At 45.7% G+C, this 22,138-nt stretch overlaps 1 protein-coding gene across 1 annotated transcript in view; it reads right to left on the bottom strand.

Annotated features, from left to right (window-relative positions):
• Window positions 1-1,933: 1,933 nt before the first annotated feature.
• The window catches only part of WNT11 (Wnt family member 11), a 65,103-nt gene continuing 44,898 nt past the window's right edge, over window positions 1,934-22,138 (bottom strand). Inside the window, exons 4-6 of the mRNA XM_072610799.1 lie at window positions 19,439-19,716; window positions 13,703-13,995; window positions 1,934-3,274 (exon numbers count right to left, since the gene is read on the bottom strand). Of these exons, the coding sequence (XP_072466900.1) occupies window positions 3,100-3,274; window positions 13,703-13,995; window positions 19,439-19,716 (746 nt within the window). The 3' untranslated portion in view covers window positions 1,934-3,099. The remainder of the gene's footprint in view (window positions 3,275-13,702; window positions 13,996-19,438; window positions 19,717-22,138) is intronic.

Raw genomic sequence — 22,138 nt, 5'->3', positions numbered from 1 at the left:
AGTGCTGAAGCAGTATTTGAACCCACCTTCCTGACATCAGGTCTATCCACTTTTATCCACTGCAGTCACCTTTCTGCCTTAAGGGTTTAGTCTAGAATCTAGACTCCAGATGGCCTCTAAGGTCTCCCGTTCCATGCAAAGCTAGCAGGAATCGGAAGAATAACTTGGCTTTGCTAGTTGTGACTTGTCACAGCTTGCCTTTCTCTAAGCCTCAGTTTCCTCTTCTATTAAATGGGAATAATCTCTCCCTAAAAAATGGGAATAAGTGGGAAAAAATACCTTGTGCTATCTAGAATTATGAAGAAACTATTTCGTAAATTTTAAACTCTCCAGGAGAGGCTGCATGGGGTAACAGAGAGGCAGCCTGAAAGTCAGAAAGACCTGGGATTAAAGTTTAATCCCTGAAGGTTGTGGAGGCTCTAATTAGGTTATGGAAAGTACTTTTCAGTATGCCATATAAAAAACACCAGATTTTTGGCCAGTGGTCCAAATCTCGCTCTATTCGTTATTAGCTGTGTGACTTTGGTCAGATTGCTTTTCTCCAGGTCTCAATTTCTTCTTCTGCCCAATAAGTTTGACTCAGAGATGTGCTGAAACCAGCTCTCACTGGCTTGTGGGAGACAGAAACCAGCAACAGCTATAAATAAGGGCTTGATTTATTGTTTCACTGATCATTAGGACTGAAGAGAGTGATGGAGAAAAAGCTAATAATGCAGATTCAATTTAAAAGCATGTGTGCATACATGCCTCCTCCCCTCCCTCCCCTCATGGTCTGGTTGTTAAACATTTACTAGCACACCTGTATATTGCTCTATAGATGCTGCTTAGGCTCAGCAGGAGTGTAGCAGAAGGCTCAGGGAAGGAGTTCCTCACCAGATTGGAGGATAATTAATAATTAATAATGATAACTGGCATTTGTATAACACTTTTAAAGTCTGCAAAGTGCTTTATATATCTCATCTCAGTTGAGCTTTATAACACTCATGGATTAGAGGATCTCTAATGTCCCTTCTGACTCTAAATCCCAGTCACTTCATAAGAATATTCAGGCTAGAAGGACTTATAGAGAGGTCCTGGTTCAATTTTCTTTTTTATAGAGGGGGAAACTGAGGCCCAGAAGGGACAGTGACTTCTATAAGGTCACACAGGGAGTCAGTGGCAGGGCCTGCCTTCCCAGCCTCCTGGGATTCCATGAGCTCTGTGGGAAGAAAGATGGGTATATGTCTTTGAGAAAAGAGGGCTGGATCAGCCAAATCGAGCTTTCCAGACATTGGTTCAGAAAAGCAGAAGGAGATCTGGACTTGGGTACAAGTCTCAGCTTTACAACTTCCTATTGATATACCTAGGGCAAGTCCCAGAATCCCACTGGAGAGGACAGTAATAATAGTTCATATTTGTTCTCTCTTCCTGTGATTCAAGGAGCATAAATATTATATTAGTTCTGTTTTACAGATAAGGAAACCAAGGCTCTGAAATTTTAGGTTCGAGGTAGATTATAGGGAGAATTCTTGTTCAGGGAAGCACTGGAAGTGATGACCCTGGAGGTTCCTTTCAACCTGGAGATTCTACGATTTGCCCATGGACACACAACTGCTAAAGTGTTTGGAGCAGGATCTGAACCTATGGCAGCTAGGTGTGGTGGATAGAGCGCTGGCCGTACAATCAGGAAGTCTCATCTTCCTGAGTGCATATCTGACGTCAGACACTAGCTGTGGGACCCTGAGCAAAATGTTTAACCTCCAACTGCTTCAGTTTCCTCTCCCAGTTCTACTTCCTAGACCCAGCGCCAAGACTCCAATCCAGACTTTTTGCCCAACAGTCTATCCCAGTGTCAGGATGTCAGCCTTTGAGGCTACCAGAGAGTCCCCCCAAAAACCTCTCAGAGGTCTGATGTATTACCTTGAGGGCCCTGGAAAGAGGCAAGAAACAGGAGTATGATGGGGACTGGAAGGCTTAAGAATACCACCACAGCATTTATTTCATAAGGCTGCTTAAAATATATAGATCATATATTCCTATATTTATATATTTATATGTAAAGAGGAATAGAGGGAAAACAATCCACAACATGAGCTATACTTTTATAAATATTCCTGTATGTTCCACATGCCAAAGGAGGGGAAAAACGTGTATTCCCCAAGAGTGGGTCCATTTGCTCAGTGGCCTGGTCAAAATTGACTTTCTTGGCTCTGGATGGAGTCTCCCTTTTGGGTAGAAGAAAGGGATTCTGGTATCAGGGAGCAACTCCCGTGTCCTGCCTTCCTCTACTCGCTCCATGCACACAGCTGAGTCCTTTACACCAGCCGTGGAGGGGGAGGAAGGTTCTTGTTCGGATAACCTTAGGCTTCATCTTCTACAAACACAGCTGTGAGAAAAGGACGGGCCTCCCTGTGGAAGGCTGGATTTCTGTATGTCTCTACATTGCCATGCCCTTGTTTTTGTCCATGACCAGACCCTGGATGTCCTTGCCTCCTTCCCTTCCTCTCTCCTTCCCAAGGATGGTGCAAGAGGGAAGACACACCAATTGTAGGCTTATTTAGAGTCTCTGCTTTCTCCTCCTCCTCTCCCTGCTTCCCCTATTAGCACACTTTGCTGCCACCAATGACATAGAAATTCCACCAACCCCTTACCCTAGGAGGTGACTGCATGACCAGAGTGGACCCGAGGGTTTTTGAGACTCTATTTCCTCCCCATCCCTGCTTCCTACCATGTAGGCAAATGCCCCTTAGAAGGCTCTGAGGACTGGTGCCCAGCCCAATGCTCCTCTCCAGTCACAGGCGTCTTCCTCGACACAAAAGGAAAAAGAAAAGATGGAAGGCACCACTGATGACAATTTACAAAAAAGGTGTTTGGCTTGCCTTCCCCTGCCGTCCTGGTCTGCCTCCTTTGCATATTATCCCTTCCTACCCCACCTGTCACAGCCTTTGCTTTATTTCTTGGAAGTCTGGAATCTTGGCAGGATGTATGCAGGACGAGGGGATGAGGAATGTAGGAAGGCCAGGGCTTGGCTCCGTGGGACCTCTCCCCGCCAGGAGAACACCAAGGCCAAGGCTAAGGCCAAGCCCCGGGCCTGGGCAGGCAGGTGGGCAGCCGCCAGCTTCATTTGCAGACGTACCGCTCCACGGTCCTCTCACATTTCTTGCAGGTTACGTAGCAGCACCAGTGGTATTTACAGTGACATCTTTCCACCACTTTGTCCATGTAAGGGTTATAGCCTCGGCCGCAGCACATGAGGTCACAGCTGTCACTGCCGTTGGACGTCTTGTTGCACTGTCTGAGGAGAGGAGGGGGAAGAGAGAGAAGCAGAGGGGGTCAGGAGAGGACCTGGCTAATTCACAAGCCTTTGGGAATCTTTGGTCTGAGAGGGAGACACGATGCCTGCCCTCCAGGATGCCCAGTCTGAAGCAGAGACCCCCTCTCTCCATGGCCTCCCCCATGACAGTCCACCCTAAGAACCAGCTAAAATCTCACCTTCTACAGGAAGCCTTCCCCTAACCCTCTGAATTCCAGCATCTTCCCACTGTGGATTATTTTCTATTTGTCCTGTATATGACTTCTTTGTATAGAATTGTTTACGTGTTGTGACCTCCCTCCCCCTTAGATTATGAGCTCCTCAAGGGTAGGGACTGTCTTTCATCTTTTCTTTTTATCCCTAGTCTTTAGCACAATGCCTGGCATGCAGTTAGCACTAAATTAATGTTAATCATTGGACTCCCTCAAATTGCCTATTTATTTACTCTATATGTTGTATATACTTATATGTATATGTGATGTCTCTCCTTGTATAATGGAAGCTCTTTAAGGACAAAAACTTTCATTTTTGTCGTTGGATCCCCAGAGCCAGGCACACAGTAGGCACTTAACAAATAGTTATCAACAGATTGATTTAAGAGAAGTGGTCTGTGACCTCAGTCCCGATTAGGGGTAGGGGACAGGACAAAGCCCCTCTTCTCAGGGACACTGTAGTCTAGAGGAAGAGACAGCCAAGGAGTTGTCCAAGGTCACCAGAAAAGTTATATCATTTACTCTCTGTGCAATCTTACACAGTTGATCTTGGATGTTCTGGTAGGAAAAGGACTGAGAGGAAGAAGGATGACACCTCCCCCAGCTCAGTAGACTAAACATTTGGGCAGCAGCCGGGTCCAGTAGGGAGAGCAGATTTTGGCATGTGGCCACAATTTTTCCTACACTTGCCAACATTCATGCCCCCAGGGAGAGAAATGACAGAAAGGGGAGTGGGTGGTGGTGGGCTTTTGTCGTAGTGCATTGGAAATCTAATAGGACAGTTTGCAGGGATACAAGTTCCAATGGGGACTCTGTCTAACTCAGGGTGTGACTATAGGTAAGTCATGGTACCTCACTGGGCTTCATCGTTGTGAAATGGGAAGGACAATACCTGTCCCGGTTACCCTCCCCAGTTTGCTGAAAGTATCAAGAAATGTCAGTTCTGGAAAGGACTCTGGAGCATAGAATGTCAGAGCTAAGAGAGGACTCTGGAGCATGTAATACTGGAACACAGAATGTCAGATCTGGAAGAGACCTAAGAACATGGAGCATCAGAACTAGAAAGGATTCTAAGAGCACACAACACCAGAACACAGAACATTAGAGCTGTAAGGACCCTTGAGAACACAGAATACCTGAGCTGGAAGGGAATTTCAGAGCCTAGCCATGGAAGGGACATAAGAACATAGAATGTCAGAGTTGAGAAGGATTCTAGAGCATGCAATACTGAAACACAGAATGTTAGAACTGGGAGGACCTTTGAGAACAAAATACCTGATCTGGAAAAGAACTTCAGAGTCTAAAATGTCAGATCTGTAAGAGACCTACAAACATGGAATATCAGAACTGGAAAATATTCTGAGAGCATGTGACACCAGAACACAGAATGTTAGAGCTGCGAGGACCCTTGAGAACAGAAAGAATACCTGAGCTGCAAGGGAACTTCAGAGCCTAGAATTTGAACAGTGAATTGTGCCTTAGAATGTCAGAGTTAGAAAGGATGTGGCATTAATACATAGAATGTTACAGGTAGAAGGAACTTTGGAATGAATTGTGTCTGTCCTGGAAGGAACCTTAGGAGCCTAGGACATTGGAGACAGAAGGAACCTTACAACACAGAATGTCACAGCTTAGAACTCTGAATGTCACATAGAAAGTTTGAGTTGACCAGGAGGATCTCAGGACGCAAAACAATGGAAAATAGAAGGTATCCTAGAAATGACTTGGTTCAGCCTTTGCAATTCTCATCACCAACCAGGCTTTCCTCTTCCTCTCACATCCTTCCCACCCTCCCCCATCCATACTCCCATAACCCAGGCCAAGCCTAGCACCCCACAGATAGGCGGGAAGGCAGGGCCTCAAAGACGAGCCCTAGTCCAAGGACAAAGAGAGATGGAAAAGAGCCAGATTCAAAGAGGGCAGCTGCACTGAAGCCCAGTTTATGAGAAGAGGAGGAGGAGTGTGGGGTGGGAACATGGGGTGAAGAGACACCTTTTCTGTCCTAGGTTCTAAGGTCCCATGCAGATCTGATGATCTAAGATTTCCATGATTGTTTTTCCAATCAGCCATCCACCATCCCCCACCTATGTATGGTATTTTACAGTTTCCTCAGTGATTCCCCATGAATTATCTCATAAATCCTGATGCCTGGTCTACACGGCCAAGAACCGTCCTGCTGCACCCATTACACAAAGTCAGGGCAACGCAGAATTCACCAACAGACGGTGTCTAAGACTGGATATGGGAAAATCCATTTTCTCTGTTTGTCAGGGCTGATGGAGGGCAATTATCTAAGATGAGGTAGCCATAGTGAGTGGAAAGACCCTTGGGTTGAGGGCCAGAAGGGACCTTCAGGGTCACTTTTCCAGTCCCCTCATTTTGCAGGAAAGACCACCACACCAAGATCCAGAAAGAGGAAGTGATTTGCTGTAAGGTCACACAGGTAATAAATAGCTGAACCTGTGCTTTCTGACTTCAAGTCAGACACCCTTCCCTATTGCCTCAGTGTTCTGACATTGAATTGTGAACCAGTCCTTTTCCTCTCAGTATCTCAGTTTCTCCACTTGTAAACGGAGGGGTTTGGACTCAAAAGTCTTTTAAGGCATTTCCCACCCTCATATTGTCTGATTCTGTCCATATTCCCAGCACCTGATTGAGGGGGGAGGGATATGGCAGGGGAGGGCCCAGAAACCTGATCTCTCTCCTTCATTGACCCCTTACCTCGAGCCTGGTAATGGGATCCAGGAGAGCCTTTATTTCCCCAGGGGACCCTAACCCATTTCCCTTCTGGCTTCTCCTCTATCCAGACACACTCCTCCTCTTCTCATTTCCCTCTCTGCCTGTGCAGCACCAGGGGTTGCCTGAAACCAGCATTTCCTGGACTGACATTCTTTCAGTCTCCTGGCGGCCCGTCCCTCTCTCCTATCTGATCCTTGCAATCTGGTGTCCATATGGGAATACTGGCCATCCCAGAGGCCTGCTACCCTTTGGGGAGGCTGCAGAGGCTACAGTCACAGAATGTCAGAGAGTCCTTAGAGCCTAGAATGTCAGAGCTGAGAGGTCCTTAGAATGTCGGAACTAAGAAGGTCCTTAGAACACAGAATATCAGAGATGGGAGGGCTCTTTAGAACACAGAATGTCAGATCTAGGAGGGTCCTTACAATCAAAATGTCAGAGCTGGGAGGGGTCTTAGAACATAGAATATCAGATTTGGGAGGGGCCTTAGAACACAGAATATCAGAGATGGGAGGGCTCTTTAGAACACAGAATGTCAGAGATGGGAGGGGTCTTAGAATACAGAATGTCAGCTCTGGGAGAGCCCTTAGAACACAGGATGTCAGAGGTAGAAAGGACTCTAGAATATGAAATGTCAGAGCTGAGATGGGGATCAGAACACAGAATGTCAGAATATATACTGTCAGAGCTGGTTGGGACATTAAGACATGGAATGGGATAGAGGAACCCAAGCAAATCTCGTCCAATCTTCATTTCACAGACAAGGAAACTGAGGCTCAGAGTGGGGTGAGTGAAGTACTCAGAATTCACATCATGGCAGAGCTGGGACTAAGGCACCCCCTGGGTAAGGTGTTTCTCCCTGCGTCATGCCACATTTGGAGTTTCACAGATGGAAGCCTTTTCCCTTTTCTTGACCGAACCTCTGACAGGCTCCCACCGAAAGACTTCTGGCAACAAAGACTTGGTACCTCAGATGGCTCATTCTTACGCATAGCTACTCTCACAATCTCAAACAATCCAGGACACCAATCTAGGAGACTGAATGGACCAGGGTTAGGGCTGGGGGACTCACTTGTTTGTCAGATGGCAGCCCTGAGACATCAGTCAAGCCTCTTCCTCTCTCGGGGCCTTAGTTTCCTTCTCTGTAAAACAGGGATTGAACTATGTGATCTCTAATGCTCCCTCCAGCTCTAACATTATGTTTTATTGTTCCTTTCTAATGAGAGCCAGTGGGGTGTCGCAGCCATGCGGCTGACTTTGGAGCCAAGAAGACCTTTCTTAGAGTCCTGTCTCTGACAAACTAGTTAGGTGACTCCAGAAAAGCCACATCACTCACTAGTCAGTGCCCCAAGCAACTCCTTAAGACTATAAGTTGGAGAAGAGGTGCTGACCAGCATTGGAGACCCAGGTTGGTACATTGAATAGAGCGCCAGGCCTGAGTCAGGAAGACTCATCTTCCTGAGTTTAAATGTGGCCTCAGACACTTACTAGCCATGTAACCCTGGGCAAGTCCCTTAACCCTGTTTGCCTCAGTGTCCTCATCTGTAAAGTGAGCTGGAGAAGGAAATGGCAAACCACTCTAGGATCTTTGCCAAGAAAAACCCAAATGGGGTCACAAAGAGTCAGTCAAGACCGAACAACAACTAACGAAATCACAGACCCTGTCCCTAATGTTTTTTCTCCCATCTGACATTCTGGGATTCCATGAAACATGGCTTCTTCAGATACAGACTGAGGAGAAGAGGAATGTTCCAGAACTGGAGGGCAGTATTTTGGATATGTACCCCTGAGAGCTGCACTTAATTCCTTTCATGGGACTTCATTTAAAGAGAAAACGTGTTCTACGGTTAATAAAAAAAAAGAACATCTTGGGCTGGGAGTCGGAACACCTGGGTTCTTGCCCTGGTTCTGCCTCTGACTGATTCTGTGACCTTGGGAAGTCCTTTCCCTTCGTTTGGCCTTGGTTTCTTCTGATAGTGGACCAGATGTTCTCCAAGATTTCCTCCAGCTCCCAAAGCCTGTGTTCAATGAGTCTGCAGGAAGTTATTTTGGGTCTTAACTAAAAATTACCAATCATACTTTAGCCTGTGGGGAGTGAACATACAAACTTCAGTCCCCGGATGTTGGTACAGACTATAAATATGTACAGGTTCAAGAAGAGTTTAGATAAATTAATGGATGACAGATTTCTGACAGCTCATTAAGGGAAGCTAGGAATGTTTGGAGTCTGGAAGGACTACCCAGGCCTCCCCCATCTGCCTCTTGGCATCCCCAGGGGTTGGGGCATCTCTAAGTCCTGAGGGCCCCTGATGATGGGGATCAGGCTGGAAAACTGGTGGTTTGGGAGCGAGAGAGAAGACTGGGAAACTTTTAAATTCTAAAGTGGTTTCTTGGTCATGCTTAGACTCAACACCCTTAGTGCCAAATGTAAAATTCAGCATTTAGATTCAAAAAATCAATTGGCTAAGAACAGGATGGGGGAAGGGGCTAGGCAGAAATTCCTGTGAAAAAGATCAGGCTGTATGAGCCTGGTGATAGACTTTGTAACTGTCCAGCTAAATGTGGAGAGGCTAAGCACTAGAGGTAGGCCACAGGGGAATGAATTTTTCAGCCACAGAAACTCAGGAAGACAGTCTGCTAAGGTATAGCATAGGCAGTTGGATGGTTCAGTGGCTTTAGGGAGACCTGAGTTCCAATTCTGCCTCCAGCTGTATGACCCTGGACAAGTCACTTAAGCTGCCTGACTCAGTTTCCTTATCTTCAAAAGAAGGATAACAATAGTGCCTACATACCAGTGCTATTGTTGTGAGGAGAAAGAAGGTGAGGCGATATTTGTGAAGTGTTTTGCAAACCTTAAAGTGATATATAAATACAAATGATTATTACTGAGATCTCTGTAAGTGGAGAAGTCCCCAGTGGATCTAATTATGGATTCTTGCAGCAGTGAAATATATAATTCACTTCTTCCAGGAGGATAGAGTTGTGTGACACAGAGGGAATACAGCTTTAGAGACTGCTGAACATAGTCTCTTCATTCTGAAAACAGGAAAAATGGGACGCCCCCTCAAGAAGGTAAAAGATTTGTCCACGTCCTCCCAGGGGGTTCAACAACAGAACCCCAGAATGTCAGATCTGGAAGAGCAGATAGCATAGTACAGAGCTGAAAGCCTGCTGGACTTGCACTCAGAGGACTTTTGTGGCTTACTCCCTGTATGAGCCTGGAAAAGTCATTTAACTTCTCTGAGACTCAGTTTCCCCACTTGCAAAATAAAGGGGACTATATGATTCATAAGATCCCATCTAAGTCTAAATCTCTGATCCCTTGCCTGTCACTTGACAGAGAAATTGAAGCCCAAAGAATTGGAGACTTGTTTAAGATCTCAGGCGGTAAAAAGTGAAGCCCAGGTCTGCTGCCTCTTTCTCACCAAATAACCCTTCTCTGTGCCTCAAGCTTTCCACCTGTAAAATGGGGGCAATCAGACTAGATGGTCTCTATATCGGCACTTCTAGCTCGGATAATATATTGCTAAGGTCTCCTGCAGCTCTGACTTTGTGTGTATTTTAAAAATCACTTTCTATTTCTCCTGTTGCTCGCGAAATCCTGGCCTCTATACCCAGAGGAAATCAGACTATCCAGCCTTGCAAGAATCTATGAAAGAGAAATGGGGAGGGAGGGCACCCTAACTTTCCTCCCGCTTGACTGAGGTCAGTGGGAGTGCTCGGACTCTTCACCCAGAGTCCACAGAATGGCAGAAGTGGAAGGGGCCTTAAAGACCACCTAGTCAGACCCTCATTTTATGGAGGGGGAAGCAGGATTAGGAAGGACAATAGACCAGGTGTCCAAACTTCCAGCCCAGGATTCTTTCTACCATGGAGCCATAGGGACAATGCATTCCCTTGGGGCCTTTCAGTAGTTTCACAGAGCACTGACTTAATACTGTGAGTAGATAGTACATGAATTATTTTCCCATATTTCATAAATGGGGAAATGGAGGCTCAGGTGAAGAACTAATCTACCCAAGTTCATCCAGCTGGTAAAAGTCATAGGTGGGATCTGAACCCAAGCCTCTTCACTCTAAGGCTGGAACTGTTCCCACCATACTGCCTCTCATGAGACAGCAAAGGGAATTATGTGGCATTTGGCTAGGCCTGTCACTGCATAGAAACCTCCCCCCTCCAACCCCTTGGGAACAGTTCCCTCAGAAAGAGAAACAAAGCCAAGAATGGTGACGGGAAAAGCCAAGAGACGTGAGAAAATGCAGTGAGTGGGATCCAAGCCACAGGAGTGCACTGGGCCAGCTCTCTGGGAGGCAGATGTTTCAGCAGACTCCCAAGGATTCAGATGTATTCTGGTGAGAGGGTGGTGGTGAGAAAAGGGGGCCCAGACAGGGTCCTAGGAAATGATGGGTCCTCTAAGACCTGGCCCAAAGATGACAAGGAGCTGACCCCTTCACCATCCCTACCATTACACTCCTAGCTTCTGGAGGACCTTGAACCTGGTGCTTGGAGAAACCACAAGGTATGTGTGTGTTCATCCTTCATCAGAGAAATGATGACATGACTTGCACTGGACTTTGTTTTGAGTGAGGGAGGGCTGTGCAGGTCACCAGCCTCACTTCTCCAGAGCCATCTGAATCCAGTGAGCAGATATTCATCAGGATGACTGGAGATGACCCAGGATGAGGCAATTAGGTTTAAGTGACTTGCCCAAGGTCACAGAGCTAGTGAGTGTCAGGTGTCTGAGGTGAGATTTGAATTCAGGTCCTCCTGACTCCTGCACTAGCGATCTATCCACTGCACCACCTAGCTGCCCCAACCACATGGTATAAGAAGTAATGGGAGATACCAGAAAAATCCCCTGGACCAGGGAGTCAGGACATGAGGGTCCTCCCACTGCCACTGATGCATTGTGTGATCCTGGGGCAGTAAGTACCTTCTCTCCTAGGCCTCAGTTTCCTCAGCTATAAATGAGGGTATATTGGACTAAATGGTGTCTCTATTCTGTGTTCTGAGGGCACTTTCAGCTCCCCCATTCTGATTTCTAAGGCTCCTTCCAGCACTAACAGTCTATATTTTAAAGAAAATGAATAGCTTTGGTATTGTGGAAACAGCCCTGGTTTTGGAGTCAGAGGAGACAGATGCAAATTCTGACTGCCATTTATAAGCTGTGCCCTTAGGTAAGTCATGTAACTTCCGTTTCTCTACTTTCACATGTGTAAAATGGGGGTAATAATGACCTGTTGTGAGGATCGAACCAAGCAGCATGGGATAGAGGCCTCTAAGAGTTTATCCTACTCCTCTAGGCCCCCATCTCCTAATCTATAAAATGAAATTAGATAAAGTGATAATTAAAGCTCTAAGATTTTGTATTTTGAAATCTTTTCAAATTTTGATATTTTATGTTTGAGCCATAATAATCTGTGCTCTCAGGATCTTCTTAGCTCTGACAACCCACATTCTAAGGTTCCTTCCAATTCTGATGATCTTCATTCAATGTCTTAGGGTCTCCTTCAGCTCTGAAATGTTATTATTTATTGTAAATATTATTACTATCACAAATCTCTTTCTCCTCCTCCTCCTCCTCCTTTTCCTCCTCCTCCTCCTCCTTCTTCTTCCTCTTATTTCAATATCAGAAGTACCTACCTATTCTCCCATATTCTGTTCTATGTTCTGAGGTCTCTTTGGGTGTGACCTCTTATCTACGACATTCCAACGCTCTTTCGGCCTCTAGTGATCCATACAAACCAGGTTTATCTAGGGTCTCACCTATTTAATTTGTAACCTTAGCATTTACCATCTGTTCAGACTTCCAGTACTTCTAGAGGTGACAGTAGCCAGGACAATCCAAATACAGCAGAAACATCGAACCATTCTTTTTGATTTGGGAAACTATTGGGAATTTCTTATCTGAATCACCTTTCACGACCGGGAGCGAAGGGGCACAGCAGGTAGAGTGCTATATGCTGTGGGATGATCTGAGTGCACATTCTGCCTCAAGCACGCTTGCTAGCTGTATACAATAATAAGAGCTAATATTTGTGTAACATCCTAAGGGTTGCCAAGTCCTTGAAGTGTAATATTTCTTTTGATCCTCACAATAACTTTCCGAGGTAAGTTTATTGAAAGTATTATTAACATTCCTATTTTATAAATGAGGAAAATAGAGGTCAGAAAAGTTAAAATACCTGCTTGTGGTCCCACAGCTAGTAGGTTTCTGAGAAGGAATTTGAACTCGGGTCTCATCCCCCACCCCTTTTCTTCCTTCCTTCCCTCCTTTCTTTCTTATTTACTTCCTTCCTCCCTCCCTTCCTTCCTTCCTCCCTCCCTTCCTTCCTTCCTTCCTTCCTTCCTTCCTTCCTTCCTTCCTTTCTTCTTTCCTTCCTTCCTTCCTTCCTTCCCTCCTTCCTTCCTTCCCTCCTTCCTTCCTTCCCTCCTTCCTTCCTTCCTTCTTTCCTTCCTTCCTTCCTTCCTTCTTCCCTTCCTCCCTCCCTTCTTTCCTTCCTTCCTTTTTTCTTCCTTTTTTTTTAGTCTGTATCTGAGATCTCTTTCCACCTGTCAGGTTCTGAGACTCAACAAGAGGACTACATTAGCTCCAAAGTCCTTGCAGCTCTAACGTTCTGGGACAACATTGGACAACACTATTACATGTGGATGGGTAGGTAGCTGGCCCCACCACCTCCACAACTAGAGATGCTCACAGTTTACCTCCCAAGTACAGCTGGAGTGGGTTTGCCTCTCAGAACAATCTGTGTATCTCTACTGTCCTCTCCAGAGCAATCCCCATCTATCCCCCATACACCTCCAAACTGCCTTCAAATCTTCCTGTCCTGCCCCCTTCCAATCGCACCCAATTAGAGACTTGCAGACCTTTTTTTTTTGGTCCCTAGCACTTAGTATAGTGTCTGGTATAGAGTAAGTGCTTAATGAATGTTTACTGTTTGCCTGACTGATATAGTCAGAGCTTCAAGAATGAATGAATGAATTTAAGATACATAGTACAAATATTACTGCTTTTTTCGTAAATGAAGAAACTAAGATACAAAGAAAGAGGGGATGGGCCGCAGGGTTGCATAGGCAGGAAGGGTCCAAGCCGGGATCTGACATAACACATCTGGAAGAGTAACCAAAAGTCATTGGGTCCAACCTGTCCCTGAACAGGTGTTCCTCCCCTCATTGTTCCCTCTGACAAGTAGTTATTCTGGTTCCAGTGAAGACCCTGTAGCAAAGCAAAGTTCCCTTCCTCTTTAGGAGGCTCCTTCGACTCTCTGACAGTTCTTTCCATTACGCTAGGCTGAAGACCCTACTGTGCACAGAGCATGGCACTAGGCACTGAGGGGAAATATCGTTTCGATAAGACAGATCATTTGCCCCTAGAGAGCTCACAAGTTAGCAGTGGGTCAAGACCCTCCAAGACAAAGAACTATACTCTACAGGAACTCCTAATCCCCAATGCCTGCCTTACCTGTCCTGTGTCCCGTGTGAGCCCACCTTCTCATTCTTCATGCAGAAGTCGGGGGAGCTCTGCAGGTAGATCAGCTCTGTGTCCTGTACGGGCCGAATGTCCAGGTCCTTGGGCACCAGGTGTTTTCGGTTGCCCATGGGTCGATGCACCACCTTGGTGGCTGACAGGTATTTGGTCTTGAGGTCCTGGGCCACATCTCGTAGCTCCTGTAGCCCCTTCCAGCAAGTCTTGATAGAGCAAGAGCCAGAGACCCCATGACACTTACACTTCATCTCTAGGGATGCTCTCAGGGCCTGTGGGAGGTAAGGAGGAAGAAGCCGTGACTTAGATAGGGAGATGGTGGCAGAGCATCCCCTTACAGGGTCAGTCTGCCTCTCCTCCGTCAAATGAGGTCATGTTGGTGAAGCACTTAGCACAGTGCCTGGCACACAGCAGGTGTTTAATAACGCTTGTTTCCTTCCTCCTCCTTCCTCCCCCACACTCATCAAAGAAAAGCATTACTATGGTCATCATGTGTACTTTCACTCCTAGCTGGTGTTTCTTTTTCCCTCCCCTCCCATACCCCAATAATATCAACAACTCCCATTTCTATACTGCCTTAGGTTTACAGAAAGGCCTGGGTTCAAGTCCTGTCCCTGACACACACTGACTGAATGGCCCTGGGCAAATCATTTAGGCCCTCAGTGTAACTTTCCAAGACTATTTGTAGCAGAGCAGGTAACAAATTGCATTAGTAGAAGAATTTCCTCACTCAGGAGTTCCCTCTATTAATGAAATCCCAAGTCCAGTCTCTAGACCCCACCCCTTTAACTTTTATAACACTCTTTTCTCACAGCAAACTTGCTTTGGGAGGAGAAAAGGATTATCATGTCCATTTTAATGAATGGGGAAACTGAGGCCTGGGGAGAGGCGTGATCTGCCCAAGGCTACACAGCGGTCAGCAGAAAGCTCTCTGCTTTACATCACCCTGACTCTCGATGTTGGAAAAACAGCCCAGCTCCAACTCGGATCCACCTCTCAGCCCATAAAGGTGAACTTGCCTCAGCCCCTTCCAGGCATGCAGAGCTGCTCCAGGAGAGAAGGGAGAATGAATCAGACTCACAGGCCCGGAGGGACCGTCTAGCCCGACGACCTCAAATTACTGAGGAAATTGAGGCCAGGAGAAGGGAAATGTTTTTTCCCCAGGTCACAGAATTTATTAGTGCAAGAATTAGGTCTAAAAATAAAGTTTTCTGATTTCTGGTGCTCTTTCTATGACATGATGATAACGTACACAAATGCATTTAGAACAAGGTTTTCTTTGAAAAATTCCAAATTTTGACTATTTATTTTACAAAAATTATAAATTGAAATGATAAATCATAAATTTTGATTATAAATGTAATTAATAAAATAAAAAGTTATAAATAAAAATGATAAACTTTGGTTATAAATTTTATTAAAAATTATCTATTTTAATTATCAATTTAAAAAAATTTTAATTGTGAGGTATTGGGAAAGGCGTCAGATTAGGTGTTCTAAAGACCCCACTTCAGCTCTGCCACCCACTCTCTGAGCCGAATCCAACTTTACTATTTACTAGTGGTATGACTTCATCACCTCTGCTCTCTGAGCCTCAGTTTCTTTTTCTGTATTAATAATAATACAGCTTTAGGGTTTGCAAAGGTTTCGGCACATATTATATCATTTAACTCTCTTAACAACCTGGGGAGGTAAATGGTGTTATTATCCTCATTTTAGAGATGTGGAAATTGAGATGCAAAGGGGTCAGGTGACTTGCCCTGGGTGTCATTCAAGACACTTAAGTCAGCATCTGAAACCAGATGAAACTCCAACTCTAACTTTCTAACCACTGCACCCCCTGGCTGAATATAAAATAAGGGTGTTAAACTGATGATCTCAAGGTTTCTCCCAGCTCTGACATTCTGTGTCCTAAGGTCTTGCCCTAGTTCTGTGACCTTCTATGTTCTAAGGTCCCTTTCAGCTTTGACATTCTTCATTTTAAGGGCTCTTTGAGCTTTGATGATAATCTGTGTTTTAAGATCCCTTCCAGTTTTAACATTCTGTGTTCTAATGTCTCTCAAAGCTCTAACATTCTCTGTTCTAAAGACCCTCCCAGTTCTGACATTTTGTGTTCTAAGGTCCCTCTCAGCTCTGACATTCTCTGTTCTAAGGTTCCTCCCAGTTCTGACATTTTGTGTTCTAAGGTCCCTCCCAGCTCTGACATTCTCTGTTCTAAGGTCCCTCCCAGCTCTGACATTCTCTGTTCTAAGGTCCCTCCCAGCTCTGACATTCTCTGTTCTAAGGTACCTCCCAGCTCTTATGTTTTATGCCCCAGGACTCCACTTGGCTCTGATGATAGTCTATGTTCTAAGGTACTTTCTAACTTGGACATTTTCACATTCTATGGATTTTACAATTAAAAGAAAGGGAAAAGTTCTTCTGAAGTCAATGTGATTCTCCCACCTTCATGAAGTACAACTCCCAACCCTCAGAGGAGCAAATGGGAAAAGCACAACTGCTCTGGCACCTCCTTCAGACCAAGACATGATGGCACATACCTAGGGTGATCTTTAAGCCTGATGGTGTCAGACTCAAGTAGAAATGGGGGCGGGGGGCACTGAGCTGTATTTAAGGATCCCTGAGGATAGTATGTTGCCTTAGAAAACCACATCCTGTGATTCATTATCTATGTTCTACTGTACTTTCATTTATTTGGTTAAATACTTCCCAATTGCATTTTTATCTGTTTCAGCATTCCAGAGTGTTGTGGGGGCCACGCCTTTGGGTCTCACACTCTCAGATTCATGTTGGACACCTCTGCTCCACCTCACCAGGGAGTGGAAAACATGGTTTCACAGAACCCCAAAGTCCGATGGGAGTTCAGAGCTAATCTATTCAGGGGATCTAGAGCTGAGTTTGGCTCTGGAACTAGAACCTCAGAATATCTAATTCAACTTCCTTATTTCAAAGTAAGGAGAGTAAGGCCCAGGGCAGTGGAAGAGGGCCACACAGCAGATCTAGGATTCATACCTTCTAATTTCAAATCCAATGAGCATTGTACTATTAGGTCTCATGTCTATGGCCCTTTAAGGTTTGCAGAACATTTTTTTTACAGCAGCCCTGTCAAGAAGGCAGGGCAAGCATTATTAGTCCAATTTTACAGGTGAGGTAATTGACTGGAGAAGTTAAGCTTATTCTCGCTCACTCCACAAGCATTCATTAAATGCTAAAAAAGCACTGGGGGTGGGGCTGGAGGTAAGGGAGGGCGTGTGTGTGTACAGAGGTAATGATGAATCTTTCCTTGCCCTCAAGAAGCTGACACGCCATTGGAACCACCCAAATTGTCCATCAACGGCCATTATTGCAGATGCCTGGGTCCCGCTGCATGGGTAAGTTTCCCAGAGCCTCCAAATCAGAACATTTGGGAGGTCCAAACACTCTTCCTTTATCTGGCTAAAGAGTCAGGGACCCTGGGGGTGGTTGCTGGGGAGGGGAAGGGACTGAGCTCAGGCTTTTGCTGCTTTCTCTTCCTTCAGTCTCTTTGGGCGCAAGGGACCAAGGTCCTGGTGAGGGAAACCCACAGCTCTGGCCTCAGGGAGAATCAAACTTTAAGGATTACAAGGTACTAACTCTCATCCCAGGGCTGGCTCCCTGGACCCCATTCAGGACCCCATTTTACAGATGAGGACATTGAGACCACAACATAACTTGGATGGGGAAAAAAGAAGTTACATCTTTACTTTTTCTCACCTCTAGCAGAATTTTAGCATTCTTTACATTTAATAAAATGATTCTAAAAGGGGTCCATTGATGTGACCAGACTACCAAAGGGATCCATGAAACAAAAAAAGGTCAAGACACCTTGCTGTAGTCTGTCCTATCCCTCTTACTGAGGAAGAAGCCAAAGAATGGAAGTGACTTCCTTGCAGTCACCAAGCTGGTCAGCGGTATAGTCTGGCCTAGAACTCAGGTTTCCTAAGGTCAGTGCTCTCCCAACGCCACAATGTCCAACATCGATATTCCAGTGAATGTTTCCTCACTGGCTTTCTGAGGTCACCATGGCTTAATCACAGGCATGCCTAGACTATCTCCTCAGTTTAGGAAGTCCCCAGAGTGGCAGACAAAAAGGCCAGCTCTCAGGTACCTGAGTTCACTGCAGACAACAACAAGGGACTGAACCATGCCTTTATGGACCAGGTGAAACCCAGCCTCATTTGAGGTGCTCAGAGAATCATAAAATGTTACAGGTTGAAGGAAGCTTAGTACAGAACCCAGAATGTCAGAGATGGGAAGGAGCTTAGAACATAGAATGTCAGAGATAAAAAGAGACTTTAGAACATAGAATATCAGCTGGAAATTACTTAGAACATAAAATATTCGCACTGAGAGAGGCCTTAAAACATAGAATATAAAAGCCTGAAGGCATCTTAGAACACAGAATGTCAGAGCTGGGAGGGACCTTAGAACACAGAATGTCAGAACTGGGAGGACCCTTAGAACACAGAATATTAGTCCTGGGAGGGATGTTAGAACAAGGACTATCAGAGTTGGAAAGGAGGTTAGATCGTAAAATGTTGGAACCAGAAGGCACCTGAATACACAAAATGTCAAGACTGGGAGGAACCTGAGAACGTGTAACGTTAAATGTGGAAAGGGCTTTAGAACAAAAACTTTTTTTTGTTCAGTCATATCTGCCTCTTCATGACGTCAACTGGGATTTTCTTGGCAAAGATACAAGAGTGAATCCAGCTCATGCTATACATGAGGAAACTGAAGCAAGCAGAGGTTAAGTGACTTGCCCAGCACCATACAACTAGAAGTATCTGAGGTCACATTGGAACTCATCTTCCTGACTCCAGGCCTGGCTCTCTATCCACTGCCCCACCTAGCTGGCCACACAAAGAACACAGAATATCAACCCTTGCAGAACCCTTAGAACATAGCATGTTGAGATTGTAAAGTCTTAAAATCATCAGATCATATATTTAGAGGAAGGGACCTCAGAGGTCAAATACTCTGTCCCTTGGGGCCTCTTATTTGACAGGTGGAGAAACTGAGGTCCAGGTAGTTAAAGTATTTTACCAGAGGTCAAACAAGTGGTGAGTGGCAGGGCTGAGATTTGAACACACTTTCTGAGTTCAGATCCAGGACACAGAATATTGGAGATGGAAGGGACCACAGCTAATGTAGCAGTGGTTCCCACCCTGTGGACCACAGACCCCTGGGGGTCCTTGGAGGTGCTGCAAGGCAGCCAGCACTGTCTATTCGCAGCTGATAGATTCTGATAGTGTTACCAGAATGTGGGCAGAATGTCTGTGAAGCTTATTGGCACTTAAAAGGGGTCCTCACACTGAAGAAGGTTGAGAAACACTGACCTACAATCAGGAATATTAGTTGGAAGCACCTGAGAGGTAAATCTAATCCCAACTGCCTCATGTTTCAGGAGATGAGACTGTGGCCCTAGAATAGGACTACACTGACCTTGGCCCAGATCCAGCAAGGCAGAGACAGGCCTTCAACTCTAGTCTCCTGACCAGCACATGGCTCTCGCCTCCTCCTCTCTCCCTGGGCCTCCCTCACCCAGTCCCTGCCCCAGAGGCTGACTGCTGGCCCATTGTCTGGAACCAGTCCCTAGCAGCAGATGAGCAGCAGCAGTACCCAAGCATGACACCCGCCCTGGGGGGGAGAGGGAAGGAGGGGGGAGGTGATGGGCAGGGGGGAGGGGCTGGTTACCTGTCTCCCTACTTCGCTGTTGTGAAGGTGCATCAGCTTATTGGCCTGGGATCCTGTTTTTTTCACCTTCATGGGAGCGTCTGAAAATTTGGCCCCCATGAGGAGACCGTAGTTGAGGTTGTCAGCACATCCTCCCCATCGGTACCCGGGCCCAGGTGTCTCACCTGGGACGGGGCCGCAGGAACAGCCAGGAAGGTCCCCAGTGGTACAGGCCCTGGCGATGGTGTGGCTGATGGCAGCAGCAGAGAGGGCATACACGAAGGCAGACTCTCTCGTCCCTGTGAGAGAGAAGGGGGATGAGTGAGGGTTGATGCAGGGGCTGTGTGGGAAGTCCCAAGATAATGGAGTTTTACACCTCCTCCCACCCACCCCAGGGCCTGACTTTGGCATAGCATGGCATGGAGGGAGGAAAAGGCATGAAGACTCAGACACTGATGGGGCCAAAAAAGCTGAGGCACCAAGACCTGAGTTCCAATTCTGTCTCTGCTACTTATACCCATGCATGACCCAGGGCAAGGCTGAAAAACCTGGAGATGTTCAGCCTGGAATAGAGCAGACCCTATAGGGGATATGGGATGGTTATATTCAAGTATTCCAGATATTGGTATAAGGAAGAGGCAGGACTCCAGGATGCCAGGGAAGGCTCACTACCTTCCAAGGTTAATTCGATTCAATACAATATTTTTTGAGCCTACGATGGTGGGAGAGGCAGCAGGGCTTAGTAGATCAAGAGGCTGCCTTGGTGTCAGGAAGCCTCGCTTCAAATCCTGCCTCTCACAATTACTGTCTGCCCTTCCCTCCGTTACAGGCTCTGTTCATGACTGATCTGGACCTTCTCTACCGTGCCACAGAAACCTCCCCACCTTGGACGTTCACTCTGCCCCTGCAGCCCCTTCCTCTGATTGGCTGGTTTCTGCCAGAATCTCCATTTAGAGAAAAACACTCAGTCCTTCTGTGTCATCCTAGCTCTCCAGGATCCACTCATGACTCTCCAGAGCAGGGATGGGGAACCCGTTCTAGACTTTCTCTACCATCCCCCAATACAAGTCACTCCCACCTCCTACTTTTTCAGCTCCTTTTATGTGTCTTCTCCAATTAGAATGTGACTTCCTTGAGGGGAGGGACTATCTTTCTTTCTGCCTAGATTTATATTCCCAAGTTTTAGCATGGTTTCTGGCCCATTAAACCGCTCCTTGACTTGACTTGACTTGACTCTGTGACCCCAGAGAAGTCAATTAACTAACCTAGGTAACCTACAAAGACTTAAGTTTCAGAACAGTCGCTGGTCAGCATTGGTGGAGAGGGGTAGGAGTGTTCTCAATGGGAACTTCCTACAACAATGGAACCATAGGCCTGGACTCCACCCCGTCCCCTACAGATGGGTAAGACTTCAGTCTCTGCTCTCACAAAGCTTATGATTTCTACTGACGCGACACAACTCAGACAGAGAAGAGTCTAATGCAGGGCAGGGGCAAAACAAGGGGAAAGAGAAATCAGACCTAGAAATATGTGAAATACAGGAAAATGACCTAGAAACGTAGGGAAAAGGAAAGAGCTCTAACTCTGGATTGTGGGGGATGATAGGGAGGCAGAGGTCCAGGGTTGGGGGAGGGGGAGAATCAGGGAGAGCTTCGTGGAGGAGGTGCCACCTCAGCTGAGCCTGGATGGAAAGTAAAGATTCAGAAAGGAGGAGATGAGGGAGTATATTCTAGACTTGCGTAAATGCTTGGGAGATTGGAATACTGAGTTCCAAGAACACCCAGCAGTAATCCAATTTGGCTGGAACATGGATGAGAATAATGTGAAATGAGGTTGGAAAAGTGGATTGAAGTCAATCTGTGAAAGGCTAAAAGTGCCAAGCTAGAAAGTTTGTATTTTGTTCAAAAGGAAAAGGGAACCACTGAAGTAGTTTGAATGTTGTTATTCAGAACCCATTTGGGGTTTTCTTGGCCAAGATACTGGAGTGGTTTGCCATTTCCTTTTCTAGTTCATTTTACAGATGAGGAAACTGAGGCAAAGAGGGTTAAGTGACTCGCCCAGTATCACACAGCTGGTAAGCGTCTGAGGCTGGATTTGAATTTGGGTCTTTGTGACTCCAGGCAGGGTGCTCTATCCACTTTGTCACCTAGCTGCTCCAGTTTGAGTAGGGAAGTAATACAATTAAACCTGTGTCTTGGAAAGATTACCTTCCTTGTTGTGAAGATGGATTATAAGGGAAGACACTGGGGATACATGGAACAGATGCCTATTAAAAAGCTGTTACATGAAGTATAATTTTTTTCACTTCTTTTTCTTGCTTTTTTATAACATAGTTAATATGGAAATATGTTTCACATGATTTCACATGTATAATTGATATCGCATTGCTTTCCTTCTTAGTGGGCAGGGGAGGGACTGGAGGGAGAGGATTTGGAACTCAAAAAAATTTTTTTAAGAATGTTAAAAACAAATAATTATATATAGATATATGAATGCATACATACATACATACATACACATGCATACATATATATGTATATACACACATATGCACATAAATATATTTAAAGGTTATTATAATAGTCCTAGCCAGTGATGGGAGGACTGAACTCACATTGACTGTGTGTGTAAAAAGAAGACAGTGTCAAGAGACATCTTGGAGGTATAATCACCAGGATTTAACAGGACAGGCTATGGAGATGGAGGATTCTCCCCTATCTA

Source organism: Notamacropus eugenii, chromosome 5, assembly GCF_028372415.1.
Source record: "Notamacropus eugenii isolate mMacEug1 chromosome 5, mMacEug1.pri_v2, whole genome shotgun sequence".
Lineage (NCBI taxonomy): Eukaryota > Metazoa > Chordata > Mammalia > Diprotodontia > Macropodidae > Notamacropus > Notamacropus eugenii.
Note: the sequence above shows the minus strand (reverse complement) of the source record. Positions and strands in the feature narration are given on the sequence as shown.